General features: G+C 51.2%; 9 protein-coding genes across 9 annotated transcripts; 4 read left to right on the forward strand and 5 right to left on the reverse strand.

Moving 5' to 3' along the window:
• Positions 1-1,109: 1,109 nt before the first annotated feature.
• On the reverse strand, positions 1,110-3,997 carry BDV14DRAFT_206991 (cytochrome P450; the record flags this gene model as incomplete). The annotated part of the gene is made up of 7 exons (XM_073775053.1): positions 1,110-1,197; positions 1,260-2,325; positions 2,394-2,532; positions 2,594-2,718; positions 2,899-3,560; positions 3,633-3,881; positions 3,933-3,997. 7 exons carry the CDS (start codon positions 3,995-3,997, stop codon positions 1,110-1,112), a joined length of 2,394 nt encoding a protein of 797 aa, XP_073630800.1.
• A 3,372-nt stretch (positions 3,998-7,369) lies between these two features.
• Positions 7,370-8,728, forward strand: BDV14DRAFT_197478 (Zn(II)2Cys6 transcription factor domain-containing protein; the record flags this gene model as incomplete). The annotated part of the gene is made up of 3 exons (XM_073772703.1): positions 7,370-7,383; positions 7,432-7,495; positions 7,547-8,728. 3 exons carry the CDS (start codon positions 7,370-7,372, stop codon positions 8,726-8,728), a joined length of 1,260 nt encoding a protein of 419 aa, XP_073630801.1.
• Positions 8,729-9,275: 547 nt separating this feature from the next.
• Positions 9,276-10,313, reverse strand: BDV14DRAFT_206994 (D-mandelate dehydrogenase-like dehydrogenase; the record flags this gene model as incomplete). The annotated part of the gene is made up of 2 exons (XM_073775054.1): positions 9,276-10,166; positions 10,275-10,313. 2 exons carry the CDS (start codon positions 10,311-10,313, stop codon positions 9,276-9,278), a joined length of 930 nt encoding a protein of 309 aa, XP_073630802.1.
• A 293-nt stretch (positions 10,314-10,606) lies between these two features.
• BDV14DRAFT_206995 (putative 5-oxoprolinase) lies at positions 10,607-14,617 on the reverse strand (the record flags this gene model as incomplete). Its single annotated transcript, XM_073775055.1, has 2 exons — positions 10,607-13,575; positions 13,627-14,617. The coding sequence occupies 2 exons, from the start codon at positions 14,615-14,617 to the stop codon at positions 10,607-10,609; spliced, it is 3,960 nt and encodes a 1,319-aa protein (XP_073630803.1).
• A 488-nt stretch (positions 14,618-15,105) lies between these two features.
• BDV14DRAFT_188017 (high-affinity nicotinic acid transporter) lies at positions 15,106-16,641 on the forward strand (the record flags this gene model as incomplete). The annotated part of the gene is made up of 4 exons (XM_073771012.1): positions 15,106-15,260; positions 15,313-15,428; positions 15,488-16,216; positions 16,280-16,641. The coding sequence occupies 4 exons, from the start codon at positions 15,106-15,108 to the stop codon at positions 16,639-16,641; spliced, it is 1,362 nt and encodes a 453-aa protein (XP_073630804.1).
• A 341-nt stretch (positions 16,642-16,982) lies between these two features.
• Positions 16,983-18,286, forward strand: BDV14DRAFT_168498 (M20 family metallopeptidase). The gene is made up of 2 exons (XM_073767861.1): positions 16,983-17,880; positions 17,935-18,286. Exons 1-2 carry the CDS (start codon positions 17,022-17,024, stop codon positions 18,117-18,119), a joined length of 1,044 nt encoding a protein of 347 aa, XP_073630805.1. The 5' UTR covers positions 16,983-17,021; the 3' UTR covers positions 18,120-18,286.
• An 84-nt stretch (positions 18,287-18,370) lies between these two features.
• Positions 18,371-19,708, forward strand: BDV14DRAFT_188019 (pyridoxal phosphate-dependent transferase; the record flags this gene model as incomplete). The annotated part of the gene is made up of 1 exon (XM_073771013.1): positions 18,371-19,708. One exon carries the CDS (start codon positions 18,371-18,373, stop codon positions 19,706-19,708), a length of 1,338 nt encoding a protein of 445 aa, XP_073630806.1.
• A 56-nt stretch (positions 19,709-19,764) lies between these two features.
• On the reverse strand, positions 19,765-22,028 carry BDV14DRAFT_188020 (transcription factor domain-containing protein; the record flags this gene model as incomplete). Its single annotated transcript, XM_073771014.1, has 4 exons — positions 19,765-20,027; positions 20,076-21,051; positions 21,106-21,922; positions 21,973-22,028. The coding sequence occupies 4 exons, from the start codon at positions 22,026-22,028 to the stop codon at positions 19,765-19,767; spliced, it is 2,112 nt and encodes a 703-aa protein (XP_073630807.1).
• Positions 22,029-22,361: 333 nt separating this feature from the next.
• BDV14DRAFT_13868 (S-adenosyl-L-methionine-dependent methyltransferase) lies at positions 22,362-23,869 on the reverse strand. The gene is made up of 3 exons (XM_073766288.1): positions 23,647-23,869; positions 23,331-23,581; positions 22,362-23,268 (listed from the first exon to the last, which is right to left on the reverse strand). Exons 1-3 carry the CDS (start codon positions 23,803-23,805, stop codon positions 22,452-22,454), a joined length of 1,227 nt encoding a protein of 408 aa, XP_073630808.1. The 5' UTR covers positions 23,806-23,869; the 3' UTR covers positions 22,362-22,451.
• Between the last annotated feature and the right edge of the window lie 983 nt (positions 23,870-24,852).

Raw genomic sequence — 24,852 nt, forward strand, 5'->3', positions numbered from 1 at the left:
AAAACCGAAAGTATCTTCGTGTCGAATATAAGCATCTGCCGGAGCTCCAGTACAACTTCGCTGAGATCTTCCATTCCACAGCTGTATAGCGAGGCAGTCTGGGCAAGGCATTCATCCTCACTAATTTTGCCGACCTCATAGTGCATCCAAATCGATGATCGGAGGAGTTTTGACAGCGCGAGGGTTGAATCGCCCACCGCCGATTTATAGTTTACTGGAGGGTAGACCAGTAGACACCCGAGGTCCACCAGGATCCTTGTCTTCTTGGATGCCACGCCGTGGGTAGAAGCCGACGACCTGGCGGCATCCCGCTTATCTCAAACTCGATGGGCGATCGTGAATGTCTGGCGCCCTCTCAAAACTATCAGACGTGATCCGCTTGCTGTTTGTGATGGGGGGACTTTGTCGCCAGGGGATTTGGTGCCTATGCAGATGGACTATGCGTCTAATCCAAGGGCTATGGACTGGCTGGTAAGAAGGGGTTGAGGACAACAGTGGGTGGGAGATTGCGATGGTGAAGTATGATCCCAAACAGAGGTGGTATTATTTTTCTGATATGGGCCGTGATGAAGTGTTGATTATGAAGGTATATGATTCCCAGATTGCAGGGGGGGGGGGTGGGATGAAGCACGAGTCGCGGCACATGCATCCTTTGAGTATCCGAGCACGAAAAATTAAGGATTGAGGGAGAGTATTGAGTCTCGGTGTTTGGTTTTTTTGGGAGGATCAGCCTCTCTAGGGCTCAGGAGCATGAGCATTGGACTTTTCTATGGTTTCTCATTATACTTCATTTCCAAACATTATTACTATCGTGGCCATTCTGCGAAACATTTCCTGATATCCTTGAGTCATACAATAACCCCACCCTTCGTATAGGGTTCACGTACTAAGCAACCTCAACCAAGCACCTCTTCCCCTTAGGCGACAACAGGAAGTGAAGCATCATATCCATATCTCCATCACACATATCCTCGCGCTTAGACATCCTAGCAGCAGGGAACGTCCGGAAGAAGTACGCCGTGGCCAGTCGAAGTTCCATCTTTGCAAGGTGCAGCCCAACACAGTCTGCCTAGCTTTAGCATTGAATCGCCATTTTCTCGTGATGTGAATCAGCACTTACTGCGCGACCCAGCGCCAAACGGCATGTATGCGTCCTTCATCGCCTTGCTGGGTGATTCCCAGCGGTCAGGGTCGAATCTATGATATTAATATCAGCACACTCCAAGTTATGACTGAATGAAACAAAAACAAATACATACCTCTCCGCCTCTGGAAAAACCTCTTCATCCCTATGCAAAGAGTACAACTGTGTAGTAACAGTCGCACCGCCAGGAAGCCAATACCCAGCCAGGGAACTCCCCTTCTCCGGAACAGCCCTGGGCAACCCCGACGGCACAGCAGGGTAAAGCCTCAACGACTCACTAATAACCCGATTAAGATAAGGCAACTCTCTCAGATCAACATCCGAGAACGCCTCATCTTCACCAACGCCCCGCTCAATACTGAGTGTCTTCGCCAAAGCACCCAGTTCCGCAACGAGGCGACTCTGGATGACCGGGTTTCTGAGGACAGACCAAACGAGGTATGTCAGTGTGTTTGCAGTCGTGTCACTCCCAGCCACGATAAATGACTGTGCGTCGTTGCGGATCTCACGATCGGAAAGACACTCGTCTAGGCTTTCTCCATCCTTAGCTTGTCTTGCATCATACAACTTCGTGAAAAGCGTTGGCTTGGGCTCGTCCGGATTGAGCGCCAAGTGCCGCTTATACCGCTCCACCGACTGCGTCGCATAATTCAGAATCCTATCAGTAGAGGAAACAACCTCCTTGAATATACTCAGCGGGAGGAAAGTAGCGACTTTCATCGTGAAGGGAAACGTAGCCCTTATCCCACCTATCTTCGCGACTGTCTCAAGATCAGAAATATACTGATTCTTCTTCCCGATCTCCAACATCCGAAACGAGTCACCGAAACTAAGTTCGCCAATGATATCCGTCGCCATGAAGAAGAACCATTTGTATATATCTGCTGCTTTTCTGGTTGACAGTCCCTCCTCTCTTATCCGGTTGATAGCGAGTTGGATCCGGCTTTGCACGAGTAGTTCGACGGTGCGGAGGTTCACGTCTGAAAGGGGGGATGAAAGGAGCCGGCGGTGTTTTCGGTGGTACTCGGGGTCTGTAGTTGAGAAGATACTTTCTCCATCTTTACGGTTTAGAAGTCTGTACCAGGGCGATTTGAGGAAGGGGCTTGCGATGCGGTGGATTTCGCGCGCGGCGGGGATATCGCTGATGTCGACTACGCTTGGGGAAATGCGGACAATGGGGCCTGTTCATCTATCTTAGAGAATAGTTCTGGCAAAGTGAATGCGGGTGGGGAGGGAAAAGGCTGCTGACCGTATTTCTCATGCAGGGCGTGGACGTAGCGCGGGCGTTGGCCGAGCACGGTGTAGTACTTTAGCATGAAGTCGGTCCATTTTGTGATTTCGGGGCCTGGGATAGCCGAGAGGGGGTTTTTTCGGATTTGGTAGAGGGACTTATTTTTCTTTAACGCGAGTTTCCTGTTTCTATGGGGGTGTGGGATCAGTTTAGCTTACCTTCAGGAAGTATACCAGGCCGACGACCACGACAAAGGCGGGCAAATTGCCCATGGTGAGAATAGACTGCATGATGAACCCACTTCTCAAGTTGATAGCAAACGTATCAATGGGAAATGGTCTGGCTAGGATATTTTTATTCAGCAATTGAAGTCGCCGAGGTCCGTGCAACGAGGAGTTGTGATGTCAAAGACTCCGGATTTGGCAAAAATACTACGCTGTTGTGGTGGAATACATCAGGTCCGTCCCAGGAACAAACTTGATACAGTGCTGACGCTAAGTAGATACATCTAGTGCTACCTTACACTCCTTGATCCGCTGGTCCATTAGTTCGGCGTCGTATGGTTCCCTCTGTAAAAGCTTTCGCAGCTCATCCACCGCCCGTTGTATATCCTGGGACCCAGGTGTAACAGAGGAACCTTTATCCGTCGATTTTCTGTCGTAGTCTCGAACGAGCCGTTTGGCTTCTTGAAGTCGGGTCCAGAATTCCTTGGTCTCCAGTGGATACCACGTCTCAGCGAGAGGAACCTCCCATTCTTCTGGCGTCCTCTCAACGATGTCCAGCCACTTCGACATATGTTCCCACCGCTTCTCTCCCAGGCCAGGAAAGTGAACCAGCATGTTGCCCCTAGTTCCTTCATACGCATGCGTCCATTCGTAGGTGTTTATCCATGTTCGCGGTAGGTAAGTCACGCCATCTCTGTATGAGGTCTGGTTTAGGACTTTCTCCATCGCTGTTTGATCCGCTTGAACACCGAGGTCGACTTTTGGATTGTAGAGAGGGTATCCCATTGATTCAACGAGCATCTTCACTGACCATTGATGAACCCTCATGAAGAGTATACCCGTGTTCAAGCCTTTATGGTCTTTCGTCGCGACGACGTGAATATCATTGAGGTTGGAGGGAGGGAGGAAGATGTCGAGGGGTATGGCTGGGTTTATGATCACCGAATCTGCATCCACCCACCTGTAATATGGTAGTATTCTCATCAGCAATGGTCATCCTCATAGGAATGAAGAGTTTATTCGGGCAACGCACATGAACCATTCAACCCTCTCCCCCGCCGGTTTGGCCAGCTCCCCAACCACTAATGCCAGCAGGTACGCCGGCTTGTTCCAATATCCGACCGCAATGTCATTCTGAAGCACATGCATCCCGTATCCCCATCGTTCTGCATGGCGACGGTGTGTCCGCAATGCTAGTTCATAGTGTACGTTTCGCTCGCCATATAGCATTGAGACCTTGGTCAATGGTGTGTTCCCTTTGGCAAGTGGTGTGAAGTCTGGCCTTGGTCGCCATGATCGGATCGAGTCGTTCTCAGTCGCAAAGTAAATAAACCCAAGGATAGCCGAAAGTGTGAGCAAGATGGCGAGGACGCGGTGCGGGCGCAATGGCGCGATCATTTTGTGCCGGGTGTACTGCCTTTCGCGCAACAGTCAAACCGGCGCAATACCGTCTGGGACATCATCAATCTATTCAATGCTCTGTTGATGAAGCTCAAGCAAAGTGTCAACCACGGTGATAGAGATCCAGAACGCGGTCTGCTTGTCGCGTTTCTTGGTGGTCTGGTTGGCAATTAGGGTTATTTCCGCTTGCGGCCGCCCGGTTGCGGAAGTCGTCGGGATGGACGCGGCAGGGTCAAACGCCAACTCTAGTATTTCGATAAGACATCTAGCACCTTTGTAATTAGAATGCTACCTGACTATCTGCCTTATCGGATTCATAACCCACCTGTGACCAAGAAATTTTGCTAGGCTACTAGCATTGCTCTCGGCCTCTTAGCAACACCACATTATTGAGAATTAATGGATAGTCTTCCTAGAAGCGTCGCAGAGGATGACAGAGGGAGTAGCATTGTATAAGAGTTAGATAGCATGTCGTCGCATACCTGCGATATTTGCAGCATCAAGTTGTAGTTACAACTTACCTTAGCGTCACCTGATTAGGGTCTCGGGTCACGCAACATACCGTTTGATAGTAAGGCTTCAGATAGTCGTAGGAAGGTATAATAGGCGATCTCCCCTCGAACAGTGCTGGGGAATGTGTTACGGGTGCTGGGATTTCCCTTGTATCGATTCTAAGCGAGACTGTTAATGGTTTGATCTTCCAGCCACGTTCTCTCAACGGCCAGCCTGCACGACGGCTGGCTTAAGACCAGGCGGATCTTCGGAAAGTTTATAGACTACCCCTGATCTTATATGTCCAGATATAGAGGATGATAGGACATAGTCAATGCCTCCGACCAGGCATAGGACGTCTGCCGACGATCTTGTTGGCGGATCCGAAGGTAAAGTGCAGCTTTCAGACGCTATGGAACGTGAGCCTCGACTATCTGGGGAAGGGTTTGGACCTCAAACACTCGAATGAGGAGAATGATCATTGTCCTGGGGACTGTGACGTGCGATCCTCAGCCGTTGTTATCAATGAGGTTGACTGGCATGCGCAGAAAGTCCATCGAGCGTGATGCCAATCGTCCCTCAGCGGTAGGCACCAAGGCAATCACCAGAGATCTCATCATTTGGTCTGCAGCGGCCAGCAGACCCTTGGATTCCACTCGTTATTGGCCCCTGTTGCCGCACCGACCCTCAAATTGTCGGCCGGGAAGACACGAATTGAGGCCAAACACCCCAATCATTGATTCTGGCGCAAAGCCCATGGGCTGGAGCTGGAATGCAATTCGACGATTGGTGGACTCGCATAAGGTTGATAGAAAAAATCCATAGATACCTCCAGCTATCTTGCCTTGTTCGACGCTTTGACGTTAGCGATGCATGTGCTCGTCGAAAGACCTCACTCGTTCGGTGTTTAGAGCCGGTCTTGACCCATAAGACATCGAGTAGGGACGGAAGTTGTCAAACCCCCTGCTGAGACTCAGATCGGAACACCGCTTATTGATCCTGAAATGTCCCGCCATTCGATCCACCGGCTGAGGCAAACAGAAGATCGCCGTGCGAACAAGGCCCGAGGCTTCCGTTACACGCATAATGCACAAGCCGCTGAGATCTGCTCAACCTCAGCTAGCCAATGTTTAGCAGGCTGAAGATTCTCGCATTATCGGCCCTTTCACATCGTGATATGTATAAGCAATAATATCGATGATGCCAAGCGCCACTCACTGGAATTTCCAGATTGGGTTCGTCGTCAATATTTCCTGCACCTGGGGCACGAAAGGCGGCCAAGTCGCCAACTGGACCACAGCAGCAGACAGTATACGTCTGGAACTGGGCTATTCAGACGATCCCTAACGACATAAATAGACATAGTTCAATAATGCCAATGCAGAATGAAAGACACCCACCCTGTGCATTTTAAATCCAGGGGACCCTCCGCTCTTGACATTCTCAGCGTTTCCCCAACACGAATGTTCACGTACCGGGTTGATTGAGTAAGAGAATCCCAACACTTCTGGCCTAGGGTAGCCTTCAACCTGATCGTAGGTCAATCTGACTAGCTTCAAGCTGGTGTCGGGTCCCATATTCGCCAGCGAAGGGTTGCACAGGGAGAAGCCAGTTTGGCCAGCGTTGCCACTAGCCATGGGTAGAGAAACCGTACTTTCGCGCGATTCTGACAACAGTCAAGGAAGTCTCTCGAACAGCCATCAGCAAGCTCTCATTCGTAGGTTCTACATCGAGATGGAAGCTTTGAAGCCGGATTGGTCTCTCTCAGAAGGAAGTACCTACTGTAGCCTGTGATCACGGCTTAGATCTTCCATAGCCGAGATCAGCGTAAACCGGCGCCTGCTTTTGCTGGGTTGCACGAAAGAGGGCGCAAGGCGATTTCGATGAGAGTTGTGAGCTGGGCAGTGTCTGTGCGTGTATGGTTTATCGCTCTCAGTGAGGCCTACCAATAAACGTAAGTAGAGCGCGTCCACTCTTGCCTTTGACCTCGTTTATCGCTATCACGGTGAGGGGCAGGTGAGTCTGAGGCCTGGTGGACAGAGGGTAGTAGTGGGTCCTGTTTGAAATTCAGCCCCTTGTAGGACGCCTGCCTCTCTAGCCCTCTGACTCTTTCATGCTATTTGTAGATGAAGAGATAGGTGGCTTTGGGTGGGTGTTGTCAATGTCCTATCGTTGAGATTCTGACTCGGTGGGGTATTGATACTCGCGAGATAATGACTGCATAATGTACTCTGGGTGGAGTGATCGTCGTCATCTGAATCTGGTGCCATGCCTCTACCCGAGTTTCTGTCTTCGAGATGGGAAGCTGCATGGAAGGCCGACTGGCAATTCTCGGAAGGCAGGACGAGGCCCGTCCGAGGTCGCCACTGCCTCATCGTCAGGATTCGGGCACGGACGTCCTTCTGCTTGCTTCTCGTGAGTCTAAACGTAAGACAGCTCTCTCCAAGCTGATTCAATTTACACGTGCCCTCGTCATATCTTCCAACGGCGCTGGAAAAGCAAAGACGACAATCGCAATGGCGGCACGGAGGGCACCATCCAACCATCATTTGATGCGCCTGCAAGTCGAGGGTCCAGTTGCCTGCACATCGAGAGCGCTCAGACTGGCTTGGTCCTTTTTGCAATGTGTCTGGCTAAACTCAACCCTGGTAATGGTGGGTATGTGCGTTGAGAACTGATTGACAGTTGTGCTGACGGAATCTACTTCAGTTCATTGTACCCGGACGCGGTGTCGCCTTGTTTTCCTTTGCTTCATGCATGAGAGAGGTCGTCAACGCAAAACATCTCTCTATATACGTGGGTTGACTGATTCTGCTATTCGATCGGAGTGAGTCCTCATCTTTTCACTATCAACACCCCGCCTGGGTCGAGGACACCATGGACCCGACCTCGTAAGTCTCATTGTTCCTCTCGGCGTTGTTGCGACTAACTCTGGGCAGATATACGAACTCGAAGCGACCTCCGAAGCTCCGAGCCGCTTGTAATGAATGCCATGCGGCCAAGGTATGTTCATCATCACAGCCTACTCAGGCTATTTATCTGATCCAGCTTCAGGTCCGCTGCTCAGGCGAAAAGACGGGCTGTCAGCGCTGCTCCAACCTTCACCTCAAATGCGCTTTCTCAATCTCTCGCATTGGCAAAGTGCCTGGAAAACGGAGCAAGGCCAATCGTGTTGCTGCTGCCACTGTCTCTACCTCATCCTCTGCCCCTATCTCGACTTCATCCTCCTCCATATCGACTCCGATCCTGTCGCCTCCTCTGCTCACAGCCGCACGTCCATTTGAAGATCATGGACCATACGACGCGCACAATGGCATACCGGTCTCGACGACTTCCTACCCTCTATCCCAAAGCTATCCCACAGGGTCCTGCCTTCGAAGCGACGCAGCCTTTCCACAGTCTCCGGGCTATCATGCAGAATCAGTCCCCGAAGATTTACCCAGCCTGAACAATATTTGCTGGACTACGGAACTTGACCAACTCGGTGGCCCCGGTCTCCTTAGTCCAGACTGGGAGCTTGACGCCGACGATACCATCGCCCCTCTTGCATCAGCTTCCAATTCAACATATCCCAATGTCCTTTCGGAAGCGAAAGATCCCTCAAGACAAGACCCGTCTCCTGTTGACAGCTTGCCTTCCGCTCATTATACTTTATACCTACATCTACTTCACTGTATCGACCAAACCATTCAATTCTCCCACCAAGTCAAGTCTCCAGGCCACGAGATTACACCAATGTCCACCCTCGACTCGGTCCTCCTCGCCAGCCAGCGCTACACCGCGACCCTTCTTCAACTCACCTCCGGTCCGACGTTCACTCAAACATATAACGAAGATCATCTTTTGTTCTCAGTTGCGCTCGAAAAGCTCATTTATCTTTTCAGCTTTGCCTACGCTGATTTCAAGCGATCAATAGAGGTATATGAAGGCATGGGCATCGTTATACCACGCAACGGGACTGGCACAATGGAGCGCTTCACACGCTATGGTGCCTTTGAGCTGGATGTCGCGGAACAAATGGGGCTTTGCAGCAGAGTGTTCATGGAGGAAATAAAGCGGGCTACAGTATGTTTGTCCAGGTTGATGGATGCAATGGGTTTGGGAATGGGGGCTCCTCTTGCGACCTCAACAGGCAGACACGAAATGTTCTGTGAAGATATGAGAAGGAGGCTTGATGCTTTGATGGATGGTTTTGAGTGGAGTCATGGTTCTAATGGTGTTCATCTGGTTTGCTGATCTTGCTCTTCCACTTCTACATTCCTTTCTTCTTGGGATATCAGATTGGCCATTTTTTTTAGCGTAATACCTCATTTCACTTATCCTAATCTATTTAGCAATCACATATGCAAGTCATTATTCCATTTTTGTTCATCCTCGCCCACGAGGCTGTTGGAGATCCTAAGTTGTTGTTTTCATTCCATCCCTGCGAACCTCACCCCTCTCGTAAGCACTCTGGACGTCCTTCTTTTCTCTGCGACCCCTGTTGCTTGTAGTCAAATTGTAATCCTGGTCTCCATGGTGTCCTTCTTTTCAAACACTCGTGTCTTCGGTCTTCGAAGTTCTGAACCGACCGCGTCGCCCTGGACCATTATTTACACCTTGGAGTCGCCGTCATTTTTATAGTAGCAAACCCGACCGTAGCTGCATCATGAAACATAAACAGTTCAATCACATAAATATCGCAAAGATTTTGGACTAAAAGTGCGTTTTTCGATTGTAAACTACCTACTGGTTGCACTCGGAGTCAATATTTCCCGTCATTGCACCACATAAATAAGTTGTATCAAAGCCTATTAACAGGCGTAACAGGCTTCCCAGTCTCAAGGAAAGCCTCCAGATTATCCAAATTGATCTTCTCGAATTGCCCCCAGCTCGTCCCAGAGCAAACCCCAATATGAGGAAGTACAGCGACTCGCCAATTATCCTTCAATCTCGGATTAATCCCTGGCTCATCAGCATGCACGTCGAGTCCCGCACCAACGACACGCCCAGATTCCAAGGCCTCTAGCAACGCCTCCTCATCAATCATCTTTCCCCGCGCAATATTCACAACCCGTAGCCCCTTATCCTTCGCAAGTGCAAATTGCTCCCTCGTCAACAGATGGTGTGTAGAAGGCGTATAAGGCGCCGCAAGCAGAATACAATCAACAGCCGGAATCATCTCGTTGACATCCGCATAATACTTTGCACCCCCCTTCAACATGTTTTCCGCACCCTCCTTCCGCCTCGGCCCCTGATAGACAATCCTCATACCAAACGCGCTCTCACACTTCACCGCGATTGCAAGTCCAATATCACCCATCCCCACAATCCCCAACACCTTCCCAGCGGGATCAACAGCCTGATTCCCCAAATCTCGACTCGCCATCCAATCGAACCTAGCGCACCACTGCGCATACGTCAAATACCGAAAGCTATCGAGCACAAGACTCAACGCTGTGTTCGCAACTGCCTCCGTACATGCATTCGGTGTATTGCAGTACCATATCCCCCTCTCCGTTAAAGCTTGAATATCAGCTGTGTCGTGGCCATGGCCACTACAGCAGATGAGTTTTAATGAGGATGGGAAGTGGGGGATCAGGTCTGTTGCGAAGGGCGTGTGGTATGCGTAGGGGCCTGCCTTGAGCCAGCCGTTTCGGACTATGGCGTGTATATTGCTGTAGAGGCCATTTGGCTTTAGGCGATCTTTGAATTGGTCTGTGGAAGTGCAGTCGTAGTAAAGGAGGTTGAGGTTGTATTTTGATGCTAGGGCTTCGCGCCGGGGGGTGTCGAGGGCTTGGACGGTGGATTCGATTAGGAGGATGTCTAGTTTGGGAGACATCTTGTTCTGGACTGGTGATAGGAAGCTTTTGAGCATATCATCGCTCTGGATATTATCTGATGCAGTGGAGGATTGAGCTGGGGTAGATAAGCACTGGCGGCGGCCAACGACTTCTCCACTGATAAGTTGGCGTGAGAACGGCTTGCAGTGCCGACGTCGGGTGGTTGAAGCCGATCTTGCAGTCTTACTCCAACTCGAGAGATAATCAGATACGGGGCTTATCTGTGAAGAAAGTGGAAGATAGGGGTATCTGATAGTATACGGAACAAAGTTCATTATTATTGATTTATGTCCTAGTTACTGGTCGCAGTAGCATCTCGCTGCCCCAAACTCCCATTCCTCCTCGCAATCACATCCACCCTCCTCTCTCCATCACCAATCCTGAATGCCCCGAAAATCTCCCTCTGCTTGACTTTTTCAGGATTGGGCCCGTACCCCCCACCACCAGGCGTAAGCACAATGATCCTATCACCGGCATTCATATTCGTCGTAGCCTTCCCCCCTAAACTAATCGTTCTGACACTCCCATCTTCACCATCGCGCCGAATCCACAAATTAAGACCCCTCTTGCCCTCGTCACCACCAGCCATTCCATAGGGTGCAATGACTCTTCGCTCAGATAAAATAGATACCTGCAGCGGCATACGGAATTCAATATCTCTTACACACCCATCACCACCGCGATTAAGGCCCTGACCGCCACTTCCATGGCGGATTGAAAATTCATGTAAAATAACCGGGTACCGCTGTTCAAACGTCTCTGGATCGGAAATTCGTGTATTTGTGACATGCGTATGAACGCCACTTTCACCGGCCCAGTCTGCGCCTGCGCCTGATCCACCGGCTATAGTCTCGTAGTATCCGAAGCCCTTGGTTACTTTTCCGGTCTCGGGGTCTGTGCCGCCGTATCCGAATGTGAGGTTGTTGCATGTTCCTTGGGATGCGGCGCATGCTTGGAAGGCCTTGAATATGAGGTCCACTATGCGCTGGGATGTTTCGACGTTGGAACCGACGGTCGCGGCTTTGAGAGATGGCGAGAGGATTGTATTCTTGGGTAGTTTGAGTTTGATCGGTGCGAGACAGCCTTGGTTCAATGGGGTATCTGTTGAAAGCATCGAGCGTAGACAGTACATTATGCCCGAGAGCATGACGGCAGGCGGGCAGTTGAGGTTTCCGAAGTGTTCTGGCCCTGTTCCTTCAAAGTCGAAGATTGCGTCCCCTGTTTGAGGGTCGATGTTGATCTTCAGTGCGAGGGGTGTGCCGTCGTCGAGGTAGTCTGTTGCTTGCAGGTCCTGGCCCTCGAAGCGCTTGGAGAAGACCTTTAGTAGTTGTCGGACTGAGTTGGCGGCGTTGTCTTGGATGGCCTTCATGTAGAATTCGACGACGGGCCATGAGTAGTCGCGTACAAGAGCAGTAATTAGGCTGATACCGCGGTTGTTTGCGGCGATGGCGGCCTTGAGATCTGCGATGTTGTCCTTGAGCGTTCTTGTGCCGCTGCATCCTGGGTACGAGCCCGGGATGTCAACCAGGATCTCATGGAGACCCGCGTCGTCGAAGACGCCTTCCTTGACGATCTTGAAGGTCTCGACTGCGACACCTTCCTGCCAGAGTTCCGTCGAGTGCGGTGGCATGGATCCGGGCTGGATACCACCAATGTCAGCGTGGTGACCGCGGTTGGCAACGAAGAAGAGGATGCGCTCGGGGTCGTTCTCATCAAACACAGGTGTTGTGACCGTCAGGTCAGGTAGATGTGTCCCGCCGGCACAGGGGTGGTTGCTCAAGAGTACATCTCCTGGCTTCAGCTCGCCTTTCCCATAGAGCTTGGCCTGATAAGCAATAGCATAACTCATAGACCCTAAGTGGCCTGGAATATGCGGTGCATTAGCTACCAGCCCGCCATCAGCGGAAAACACGGCGCACGAAAAATCAAGTCGCTCCTTGATATTCACCGATATCGATGTCTTCTGCATCGTCTGTCCCATCTGTTCGGCGACGCTCATGAACCGGTGCCCGAAGATGCTCAGCTGCACTGGATCCACGATCTGGTTGTTCAATTTGGGCTTTTCAACATCGAGGATTTCCAGGAGTAGATGCTCAGGAAGGACAACCGCTGCACTGAAAGGATCGACGACCACGGTCTGCGTTTTGTCAACAAGCATGGCCGGACCTGGGATGCGGGCGCCGACGGGGATATCGTTGAGGAAGAAGAGACCGGCCTCTGTCCACTCCTGCGTCTCGAAGTAAACCTTTCGGGTCGAATTGGGCTTCCCCGGGGAAATCGAAGTAGACAATTTCTCGACCTTTCGAAGCTCTTCGAACGGACTGGTCAGCTTGAGATCTGCCCCTTTGCCAACACTTCGCACTCGAACATCATCAATGACTATACTGCGAGGCTGTGCAAAGCCGAATTCTTGGTGATGACGAGAAGTAAAAGCTTCTCCAAATTTGGCGATATCTCCCGGGTGCTGGATCATCAAGGCAGTATTGCTTCCCTGGTACCGCATGTTAAGGAAGTACTCGTGGCTGACCTTCGCATCGCTGAACCCCTGGACGCGAAGTCCATGTCGTCCCTTCTCTGCTAGTCGCTCGAAGCGTGTCTGCAAACTGGGAAGTGCCTCGTCGGAAAAGACCTGTATCTCCGGTTCCTGGTTTTCAACCACAATGTCCGCTAAGGCCATGCCGTATGCTGACAGGATACTCGAGTACCGCGGAATAACGACATGCTGGATACCAAGATCCCTAGCAACAGCAACAGCATGCTGACCACCCGCTCCACCAAAACAGCCCAGATTATGGTCTCTTGTAGCAAAACCTCGGCCTTCGCTCAGTGTCCGGATCGGTCTCGTCATGGTGGTATTGGCGACTTGAAGGAATCCGATCGCGACTTCTTCTGGCGTGAACTTGGTGTCGCCCGCTTTGCTGGCATTGATAGCATCCGTTATCTCGGTGAACTTTTTCTGAACAACGGCAAAATCCAAAGGTCTAGGGAACAGATCTGGAATGATCCTTCCCAGGAAGAAGTTCGCATCAGTCACTGTGAGCGGTCCTCCTCTGCCATAGCACGCTGGACCAGGGTTCGCTCCTGCGCTTCCTGGTCCGACCTTGAAGAGGCCGTTCTCCCACGTAAGTATTGAACCACCTCCTGCTGCGACGGTGTTGATGTCGAGTTGTGGTGTTTGTATTGTGACCTCTGCAATGGTACTTTCGAATATATGTTCTAGAGATCCAGCATACCTCGCGACGTCTGTGCTTGTGCCACCCACTGCAATGGCTTAGTATAGCTGCATATGACAGGGATTGAGTTCAAACTTACTGTCAAATCCCAGAACAGGCTTCCCATCCTGTTCATCATAGCAGGTCTTTGACAACCCGATGACACCTCCTGCAGGACCACTAAGGACGCCTCGGAGACCTGTGAAGTTCTGATACGTCGTCAAACCACCATCAGACTGGTTCAAAAACAGCTTATTGGCATTCTCATCCTCCAAGTACCCCTTGAACCCTTTTCTAAAGCTTTCCAGGTACTGGTCTGTAATCGGCGACAAGTAAGCGTCCGCGACAGCCGACTGACTCCTGGGGACAATCTTGGTCATCTTCTGCAATTCCGATGAGGCAGACACCTTGAACCCGAGCTCTCGCGCGACCTGTGCAATACCCATTTCGTGGTCGGGGAAGGTATACGAGTGCATCATTGCAATCGCAACAGTGCGGTACCCCTGCTCCCATAGTCCAGCCAGGTCCTTCTGAATAACCTCATAATCAGGAACCCTAAGCACCCGCACAGCTTCACCGGATATTCCCTGCCTCAGCGAGGGGTCACTGCTTATATCAATGGCAACTGGCTCCGGATCCTCCGCAAACCCCTCGATCGTCACCCGCTCATCAACCTCTAGCACAGCCTCATACAATTTTGCCATCCGCCGAACCGCCAGATCGAAAATGTTCGGTCGCGCCTGGTTTCCAATCTCCAATAAATCGCGGAACCCCTTCGTTATAACCAGCGCCGTCCGTTCACCCTTCCTTTCTAGAAGCGCATTCGTCGCGACCGTCGTGCCCATGCGTATACTTTCCACGCCGGAGAGGTCGAGGAGGTCGCCCCGTGGGATTTGAGTGTTGGATGCGATCTCGAGGATCCGGCGGATACATTCTGTTGGTGCGTCGGCGTACTCATCTGGTGATTGCGATAGAACTTTCAGGACGATTTCACGGTCGGAGGAGGGTATGTATGCCCAGGCGTCGGTGAAGGTGCCGCCGCGGTCGATGGCGATGCGGATGCCCGCGGTGGATTGTTCTATTGAGCCCATGATGATGAAAGCACGCTATGGACTTTGATGAGTTTTGCTCTCTCGCTGGATGCATCTGATGTCTTGCAGGTAGTTTTCATATAGGTCACTGTCGGCTACTCCAACCCGACGCTGGCATCGGCTGTCTCCTCCGACTATCGTAGGATGTGCCAACCGACACTCTGATAGTTATCTCCAGCCCGGTCCTTATCAACGAACCGATGGATGGCACGGTAGATAATCATATCTCATGCAGCTAGAGATAACTATCTCCGATATGGTATCTAGTCCAGTAGATCACAATGCTAGGCACGCCGTAAGTGGCTCCGCTTATTTACAGCTGCGACGGCCATGTCTTTTCCAATCTCGACTTTCGACCCTATTCGTGATTCCAAGTCACAATGGCAGAGAAGATGCTCTCGTCCAAAGATGCCGCCGCGACAGGCCAAGTCGACTCCGATAATGGCGCATGCGATGCCTACATTGACCCCGTCAAGGAACGGCGTATGATGAGGAAATTTGACCTCTACGCCGTTTGCGCAATGGGGATCCTATATATGATGTCGAACCTCGACCGGAGTAATCTGGGTAACGCCAATGTCGCGGGCTTGCCGGAGCAAATTGGTCTCGTGGGTAATCAGTTTGGTACAGCGACGACCTTGCTGTGAGTTTACCATTGGATTTATTGTTTGGTGTCCATTTATTGACTGTGTCAGTTATGCGACGTACGTCCCCTTCGAAGGTCCCGTCGCTATACTCCTGAAGGCTATTGGGCCCAAGCCCTTGATGTCCGTCAGCGCACTGTGCTGGGCTGCTGCTAGTCTTGGAATGGGTATGTCCTCTTCACACTCAGCCTCCTTACCACATCATTACTAACCTCAATCGCCCTAGCCTTTATCCAAAACTACAAAGGCCTCTACGCCTGTCGCCTTCTAATCGGCCTCTTCGAAGCCGGCCTCATCCCCTGCATAAACGTCTACCTGGGCTGGATCTACAAGAAATCCGAGCGCGGCAAGCGCTCATCCCTAATCTTCGCATTCAGCGCCCTCTCCAGCGCCTTCGGCGGTGTCCTCGCCTACGGCCTAACACAGATCCACACGGCCCATTTCTCAGGCTGGCGATGGTTGTTCGCCGTTGAGGCGGCCATGACATTCATTGCTGTTCCCGTTTTCTGGCTTGTGTTTCCGACGTCCCCGACCGAAGCTTGGTTTCTAAGTGCTGAAGAGAAGAACCTCATGAAGTTGCGCTATGAGCTTGATCCCTCTTGGGGCGTAAGCGACGACGAGCCGTTTAGCTGGAAGGAGTGCGGGAAGGCATTTGTTGATCCGAAGTGGTATGCTTTTTGGGTGTATCAGTTTAGTGTTGACGTTTCGCTGTATGGTCTTACTACGTTTATGCCGACGATCGTTAGTGGGCTGGGGTATTCGGGTGTCAAGGCGAATCTGATGACCGTGCCGATTTACGTGTGTGCGTTGGTCTTCTTCATGATTGTTGCTTGGGCGTCGGATCGAACGGGGTACCGGGGGCCTTATCTAGCTGGTGCTTTGCTTTTGTTGATTATTGGGTATGCGCTCTTGATCAGTGTTGAGGATTTGCATGTGCGGTTTTTCGCATGCTTTGGTTAGTTATTCCCCATCCACCGCATCTCCCCAGACACCACCATCTAACGAGGTTTCGGTATAGTCGCCGCCCTAGGAATCTACCCAACAACCGGCCTCTCCCTAATGTGGCTCCAAGACAACGTCTCAAAGCACTATAAGCGCGCGACAATGGTCGGGTTCACGCTGTGTCTCGGAAACACAGCCGGTGTAGCCGTTGGTCAAATCTTCACGACTGAGAGCGCGCCACGGTACACGACTGGGTTGGCCATTGCGATGGGTCTGGCTTGTTTTGCGTTTGTGGATGTTTTGGTTCTTATGGGGGGAATGGTGATTGTTAATCGGCGGAGGGAGAGGAGGATTGCGGAGGCCGAGGCACGGGGGGCGCCGTTGGAGCGGAAGCCCGAGGATGGGGATTATGATGTTTATTTTAGGTATACTTTGTAGATTGGAGTGCTGGTTTGAGGAGAGGAGGTACCTAGTTGAAATGTACAGCTGAACGAGGAATGGTGGTCTATAGATACCGATTGCCCCATATCCGTTCTATCGAAAGACCATCATCGCATTTATAAAAATTCCACATGATTGAATAGTGGACCATTTGTCCCTTTACCTCTCCTAGACCACAACATTCAATCCCGGCCATGATAAGCGGTTGTACATGGTCAACGTAGCCATCGGGAAGCCCCAACCGACGGAAAAGTAGACTGGGACCTTTGCCGGTCGGAAAACACCAGAAGAGGTACAATATATAATGGCGTCCGGGGAACCAATTTGACTACCTCCTCACCATACAACTATCCTCACTCATCCCCCCTCAATTCAAAATGGCAGACCCAGAAACACCCGTCGTCCAACTCCTGACAAAACTAATGTCCATCCCCTCCACAAGCGACGAAGAACAAGAGATCGCGACCTTCCTAGCCACCTACCTGAAATCCCTAGGCTACACAACCGAGCTCATCCCCATCGCCCCCAATTCAAACCGCTGCAACGTCTACGCATACATAGGCAAATCTCGCAGAACTCGCGTCCTATTAACATCACACATGGACACAGTCCCTCCGCACATCCCCATGACCATGAAAAATGGAATCATCTACGGCCGCGGCGCCTGCGACGATAAGGGCCCCCTTGCGGCTCAAATAATCGCATTGGAAGAACTCCGCTCCGAAAACGCAGTGAAAGAAGGAGACGCCTCTCTCCTCTTCGTCGTCGGCGAAGAAAAAGGCGGACCGGGTATGATCGCCGCCAACGAAATGGGTCTTTCCTGGGAAGCGGGGATATTCGGGGAACCGACGGAGGGAAAGCTTGCAACTGGGCACAAGGGCCATTTCGTCTTTGAGGTTTTTGCGAGGGGGGTTCCGTCGCATTCGGGGTATCCTGAGAAAGGAAAGAGTGCGACGGGTGCGCTTGTGCGTGTTTTGGCGGAGTTGCAAGAAATGGCGGAGGGATTGCCGGTGTCGGAGCTATTGGGGAGATCAACGTTTCATGCGGGGCAAATCCAGGGAGGCGTGGCGTATAATGTTCTTGCTGCGGAGGCTTCTGCGCTTTGTGGCATTCGTGTTGCGACGGGGTCGGAGGAGATTGAGAAGAGGGTTGAGGAGGTTGTAAGCAGGCATCCGGATGTGCAGTTTAAGAAGTCGTTTGCGTATTCGGAGACGTTGCTTGATTTTGATGTTGATGGTACGTTTGCTACTCCATCTAAAGCCTCTGGACTCAGTACTGACCATGTTACAGGTCTAGAGACTATGCCCGTTGCCTTTGGCACAGATATCCCGCGTCTAAAGGGCGATCATAAGAAGTACCTGTACGGACCAGGGTCGATTCTAGACGCGCATGGCGAGAACGAGCAGGTGTCTATCTCTGACCTCATTGTATGCGTGGCTGTGTACAAGGAACTTGTCCTGAAGATGCTGCAGTGATTCTATCATCGTTCTAGCCAGGTAGCAGCCGCCCCGTCGGGTTAGGCTTTATCGCCGACGGGGCCGGCCCATCGCAGCCGACCCGGACGGGAAGAGACAGGGATGTACCTACGGGGACTTTATATCACAACCATACCACTCATAAAATCACGCGTAGTTGAATACCATACATTAGTATTCCAGACTTTCATCCTACAATTACCTTACTTGTTCTTGTCTACACCCTTGCAGACAGTCCAGTCTTTCTCAGTATGGCGTTAGACCTCACCTCCATCCCCGAATTACCCCGAGACGAAGCATTCGCCGTAACAGCAGACTTCAAAGCAGACACCCACCCGCAGAAGGTTAGTCTCGGCGCCGGTGTGTACCGCGACGAACATTCGCAGCCGTGGATTCTCTCCAGCGTGCGGGAGGCCAAAAAGCGAATTCATGATGATCCGACATTGGATCACGAGTACCTTCCAATCCAAGGCCACGGACCGTTTCTAGAGGCTGCGAGGAACCTTATACTCGGCGAAAATAAGGACAGCAGCAGGCCATGGATCAGACCTGGATCAGTGATATCAGTCCAAACAATCTCAGGCACAGGCGCGAATTCCCTAGCCGCATCATTCCTCTCCAACACCTTAAAGCCAAAACACGTCTTCTTCTCTGATCCAACGTGGAGTAATCATTCCCTTATCTGGGAAGTTCATGCGCCGGGTGTTATTCGGAAGACATATCCGCACCACTATGCTGCGGGGACGAGAAAACTTGATGTTGAAGCAATTATATCGACTTTTGAAGAGACCGCGATAGAGGGGGACGTCGTGATTCTGCATGCTTGCGCGCATAATCCCACCGGTATAGACCCGAGTCATGAGCAGTGGTCTACCCTAGCGGAGGTTATAAAGCGCAAGAGGCTATTTGCGCTCTTCGACTCTGCGTATCAGGGTTTTGCAAGTGGTGATTTTGACGATGATGCGTGGGCTGTGCGGTACTTTGGGGATACTCTTTGCGGGGATAGTACAGAGAGTCAAAATACTGGTATCGGATTGGGAATATGCCAATCCTTCGCGAAAAACTTTGGACTTTATGGTGAGCGCGTGGGTGCGTTTCATCTTGTTCTGCCGAGCCCAGGTCCGAGTCCTTCTTCTATGTCAGCAGAAGAAGACCTGGGCAGTGCAGAACCAAAAGCAGGCGCAGGAGCCAAAAGCCATCTCCTCCGTCTCATCCGGTCAAATATATCCAATGCGCCGCTGTTCGGGGCCCGGATTGTTGCTATGGTCCTTGGCACGCCTGAACTGCGAGAGATGTGGGAGAGGGACCTACGGACTATGTCTGGGCGCATTGAACGGATGCGCTCTCTTCTCAGAGCAGAGATTGAGAGGGATTCTGATGTTGGAGACTGGAGTTTTCTGGAAGGGCAGATTGGAATGTTTAGTTATACGGGGCTTAGTGAGAGGCAAGTGGACAGATTGAGGGATGTGCATCATATTTATCTTATGAGGAATGGAAGGGTGAGTATGTCGGGTGTTAATGAGGGGAATGTTAAGTATGTGGCGGAGGCTATTGTTGAGGTTGTGCGGTACTATCAGAGTGATAGGTAGAGTGGAGAGAGAATGGCAAGGGTACGGCTGAACGCAAGTTTAATCTCATATAAATCCTACAAGATAAATCCCATCTCCTCCGCGCTCATCAACGACGCACGCTCAGCATCAGGATGGTCCAAAAATGCCTGAAGCAAGGGGCTGTCCAAGGGGTCAATAGTCGTAGGTCTAGGCATTGCTGAATCAGACGTCGAAGTCAGATTGAACGATGCCGGCATGAGAAAGTTGCTCCAGTCAAACCCATCGAGGTCCATACTCGGGCCCAGTGGTGGTGGAGTTGATGATGCGGCAAGGGGATGGACCCCCTCTGGGCCACGGTCTGTCAGGCCATTGGGGATGGATGCCTCGTTAAAACCATTCATTGAACCTTCGGTCCCCTGGCTAAAGAGTCTCCCGACACCCCATTGAATCTGTACAAGTCTCTCAAAATATTGACCGGCTGTTGCATTGCCCTTATCTCGCATACCCATCAGCATCTGGAATGCCGTCTGTACAGCGTCTGAGTCGGATAGGTTCGGCAATAGGATTGCTGATATGATCAAGACAAGTGTCGAGGAGAACAAATGATGCGCGTCAAAGTAGCCAAAGGTCGCTAGTGAACTGTCGATAAAAAGTTGAGATAGGACGGCATTCGAGGTACGCGAGGCGGTTATGCAGGCATCGGCTAGGGTTCGAGTGGTTTCTGATATCGGTGGTTCCTGGTCATCGCGTGCTTCCGTACCTGAACTACCCTGGGTGGATGGAGAAGCGCGAGCGAACGGGTTCTTGACCTTTAAGACGTAAAGCAGGATTGGCCGCGTAGTTAGGATTATACACTGGTTGAAATGAAGCTGAAGGGAGGCGACGGAGCGTAGGATTCCAGCTTCTTGGTTCCATCGTAAACTGTCGGGAATCTCAGAGTCCCAAGCCCTTAGCTTCTGCAGTATAGCTCGAACGTTCTGCACGAGCTTCCCCCTACCGGCGCCATCCTTTGTCGAGGGCCCATATATGTCACTCATTATCAGGCCGGTAATGCGAGCTAGTCCGATATGAGCAATGAGATGCTCTGGTTTATCGAGCTTTCTCTGGTTGTCTACGACAATTGGCTCCATGGATGGCATTTCAACGTCAATGTCTTCATCTTTGATTGCGACGGGCTGACCAAGACGTGAGCAGGTCATCCGATCGAAAACGTACACGGTCCACCATAGTCGGACCCGGTGTTCTCGCTCCACGGAGGACATACTGGACTGGGTTTCATCAGGGGAAGCGCGATGTAGGCCAAGGCTGGTCGCAACTCGCATTGCCATTCCGCTGTACATGTGCGCGGAGTTGACGCGAGCGAGGGCGTTTGAATAAAAACACTATATGGCGTAAGAGCTTAGTGCTTGTCCTAGGATAAGGGAATTTATACTCACAAACAAGAGCATAATCTCAATTTGAGCGAGAGACGGCTCCTCAAAGAGATCTTGTAGCAGGCCAACAGCAACCAAGAAGTAACCTGTCCCAGGGACAGGGAGGAAATCATTATCACCGGGCACTGGAGTCGGTGTTGATGTTGGCGCAGACCCCGAATACAGCTCGCCCAGCGCCAGAACAACAAAGAGCTTGCAAGCCCATGTTGCGTCTTCCTCTGTACACTCACCAACTCTGTACACTTCATCCAGCCGGTTGAGAAAGTCGCTGTGTAGGAAGAAGTGGTAATCCTGTCCAATGAATCGCAGCGCAACGCGAACCAAAAGATACGTTCGAATGCGCTCGGGGAGCTTTACCCCGTTCACACTCTGCATCTGACGGGTAAAAGAGGGATGGCGAGTATATCGACGATCAGGAGGAGGCGGCGGTGTACCAGAGCGTGGGTCAAGACATTGTAGGATGCGGTCGCTGAATGCTAGACATGTTGACTCGCCGACAAATTGTGGCTGTTTCGCTCGGTTGAGATGAAAGAGCCGTCGGGGCTCGTGAAGAGGGTTACCTATGTCCAGGTGTTCCTTCTGGGCAGACGGCGCTCCGGCGGAAGGCTGTCCAGTGGTTGTTTGGTCGTCGTCAAGCGATGGTGTACTGGTGTTGCCATTGTTGCTGTTTTTTTGCAATTGGTTCAAGTAACTGGCAGATACAGTGACCCTCCGCTCACGCTTAGGGTAGAGGCACTGGTCTGGCTTTCTGGAACTGTGGCATCGTTGACAGGGAACGGTGCCAGAACATTTGACCTTGAGGCCATGGCATCGGCGGCAACTGCGAGGGTGTCAGCGGCAATTTCCTTCCTTGAAGCGGGACATAGGTACGCGATGTAGGAACGCTTTCCCCGACTTGACCCCTCAGAAGATCTAGATCCAGCCATCTTGGTGTAGATGTCGGGAAGTTGAAGCCGACCGACTAACAGGGGCGTCTCCAAGGTTATCTACTATCTCGCCTTATCAGCACTAGCCCTTCAGCCTGTTGGCCGTCTATGATAAGATGGTGCATCCATGATAAGCAGAGCCAAGGAAGATCAACTTAGCAGGTAGGGTGTGTCAGCTCTCAAAAATAAGACATTTGGGGATAAGCAATAGTATACCTGGTCTTGTGCGCGTGGTTTGATGGAAAACCTATCCCGTACCGCCATACAAATTCACAAGGGGATATGATACTAAAATGAGAGATACGAAGGCTACAGTAGCAATTTATAGCGACATATGATAGATAGGTATACTGCTTCAGCACCCAGAAGTTCCAAGCTATACATACTCTCACAGAGTGGGTGAACGCTCATGTCACCATAACCCTAGGCAGTTATAACACCGCCACAGATACCCTTCTGTTCATCCAAAACAGCCTCAATAAGCCCAAACCCATCTTTCCCAGTACTAACACTCTCAATCCTCAACCCGGCATCCCTAAGCAAAGTGCCCCACTGCTCCCTTGTTCTCTCGCAAGCTCCAAACAACGCCATCATACCAATATCCAAGCCCGCCATGATCTTGTCAGCTCCAGTATCAGGTACAACACCATCCAGAATCCAAAGCTTGGAGTATCCCTTTTCCATTGCGGACGCGGTGTTCTTCAGGATCTCAAGAGCCTTCGACTCAGTCCAGTCATGGATCACGCCCTTAAGCGTGTAGATCCGTGCCCCCTTGATCGGCTGCGGCGTGAAGAAATCATGCGGGACATAACTGAAGTCAGGGTCATGCATGTCACCAGGAACATTAGAGATAACATGCCCCTGATCTTCCAAAACAAGTTCCCCCCTCGACACAATATACCCCCCCTCCCCAAGCGCCTCCTTAACAAGCCTCAAATCCTGACCAAACCCACCGGCGATATCCACAAGCAGCGGTTTAGATGGATCAATCTCGACCCCGTCAAAAATCCGCCGCTGAATGTCGAATGTCTCACACCATTGTTGGCCTCTTGTTCGCTGGATAGTCATGAACATGTTGAAGTCGTCCATTGCTTCCTTGTTGCCGGCGCGCCACTCAAATAGGCCCAGTTTGGTCTTCATGTTGTATTGGAAGAGACCGTTGTGGTAGTCGGTGGGATTGGCGTAAGAGGATTCTTTGAGGAATTGAGGGATGTCGGAGAGTATTTTGCTTGAGAAGAGCCTGTACCAAAGATGTTAGTATGTATCAGCTAGGACTATAGTATGCATGAAGGAAGAACACACGTGTTCCTTAATCCAGCTGCAAAAGCCGGCATGGCGAATATCGTAGATGCACCTGTTGCTGTGTATGTCTCGGGTCCTGTCTCCTCGATTATATCCCATGCGGCCGCGACGCGCATGAGTCGGGTAACAAGCCACTTGTCGGCGCAGCATTCCGTTGCAAGTTCCGTTGCTGTAAGCGGCTCTTTCGACGCAGCGAGCTTCTCGAATACGCCTAAGTTGCTGAGGGCGACAAGACAGGGATAGTTGGCGACCTAATGCGGTTGTTAGGCCGCGGTCAGGTCATCGGTCTGGCGGTCTGAAGGGTAGTGGAACATACACTAGCCAGTGTCTCCATAACCACCTGCCCCGGATCTTGGAGAGACTTGATGATGGACTGGCATTTTTGGATAGCCTCCTGTTTTGCGGTCGGGGTTGAGATTTCGAGAGATGATAGCTCGGCTATTGTTGCCGTTGCTTTGGATATTTTGCTCTCCATGGCGTTTTAGATCGGACTTACGAGGTCTCTCGTGATCAAGCAGAGAAGGGCAGAGAAATAAGAGTCAAAGTAAGCCGTTCAAGTGAAATTGGATATAGGCCTGCGGTAACCGACTATCTATACTTTCGTCTTACTGTATACCTCGGGGATGATCTTCCCGAGCCGATGGAGTTTCTATACTCCGGTCATGGTTCCACAGCATCCAAGATCATGACATCTAGCCTTGTTTTTGAGGATATAAGACTGCCAAGACATGGATCAAGAGGGCGAACTGGATGATCTGCATACGAAGGAATCTAATTACAGGGTAGACCTAGTATGGAGATTACTCAGGGGGTTGAGCACGGCGGTTCCGGCTGCAAAGAAAAAGAAACATCCCTCGGTGTGCCTGGGCACAGCCCATCCTGAGTTGAATGGGTCTGTTTGGGGTACAGTTGCTTTCATTGATGACAGACCTGATGATCAATTGACGAGGGCATATCCATGTGTCATGGTCAGAGGCGCCATTCTGGTACCTCCATGGGGGAGAAAATTCGCTAGATGAAAAGCAAACGACTTGAGCACGTCCGGTTCGGGGGAGATACCTTATAAACCGAACAATATCATCATGAAGAAGCGTCACTTGTGCGTAGAAAAAACAAATAAACGCTCCCGCAAGTTTGCGAGTAGGAGTTTTAGATAGAGAATCCATATAGCGCAGGAATAGATCCGGAAGTTTGAGAAGGACACCTACCGCGCCAAAGAAAAGATATCGGGGACCACAGTCTTCGACGTCTTCTTCACCGGTGAACCCGCCGGCCAATTAAGAAGGGACTTCTCCTCACTCGAATCACGCATCTTCGACTGCTTCTCAGATTATTTCAGCCGCACATCAACAACCCGCTGAAAATCACCTCCACAATAGCTAGAGGCACGTTGACGCTGTTCCATGTCGGCGTTTGGAGGGCCAATTACGGCGCTGTTAAATCCATGCTACGCTTGGGATATCCTGAACTGGATATCAACACGTGTACTGGATCCAGCCATAATATCACGGCATTTGGCCTA

Source organism: Aspergillus stella-maris (genome assembly GCF_047715825.1).
Source record: "Aspergillus stella-maris strain CBS 113639 unplaced genomic scaffold BDV14scaffold_11, whole genome shotgun sequence".
Classification (NCBI taxonomy): domain Eukaryota; kingdom Fungi; phylum Ascomycota; class Eurotiomycetes; order Eurotiales; family Aspergillaceae; genus Aspergillus; species Aspergillus stella-maris.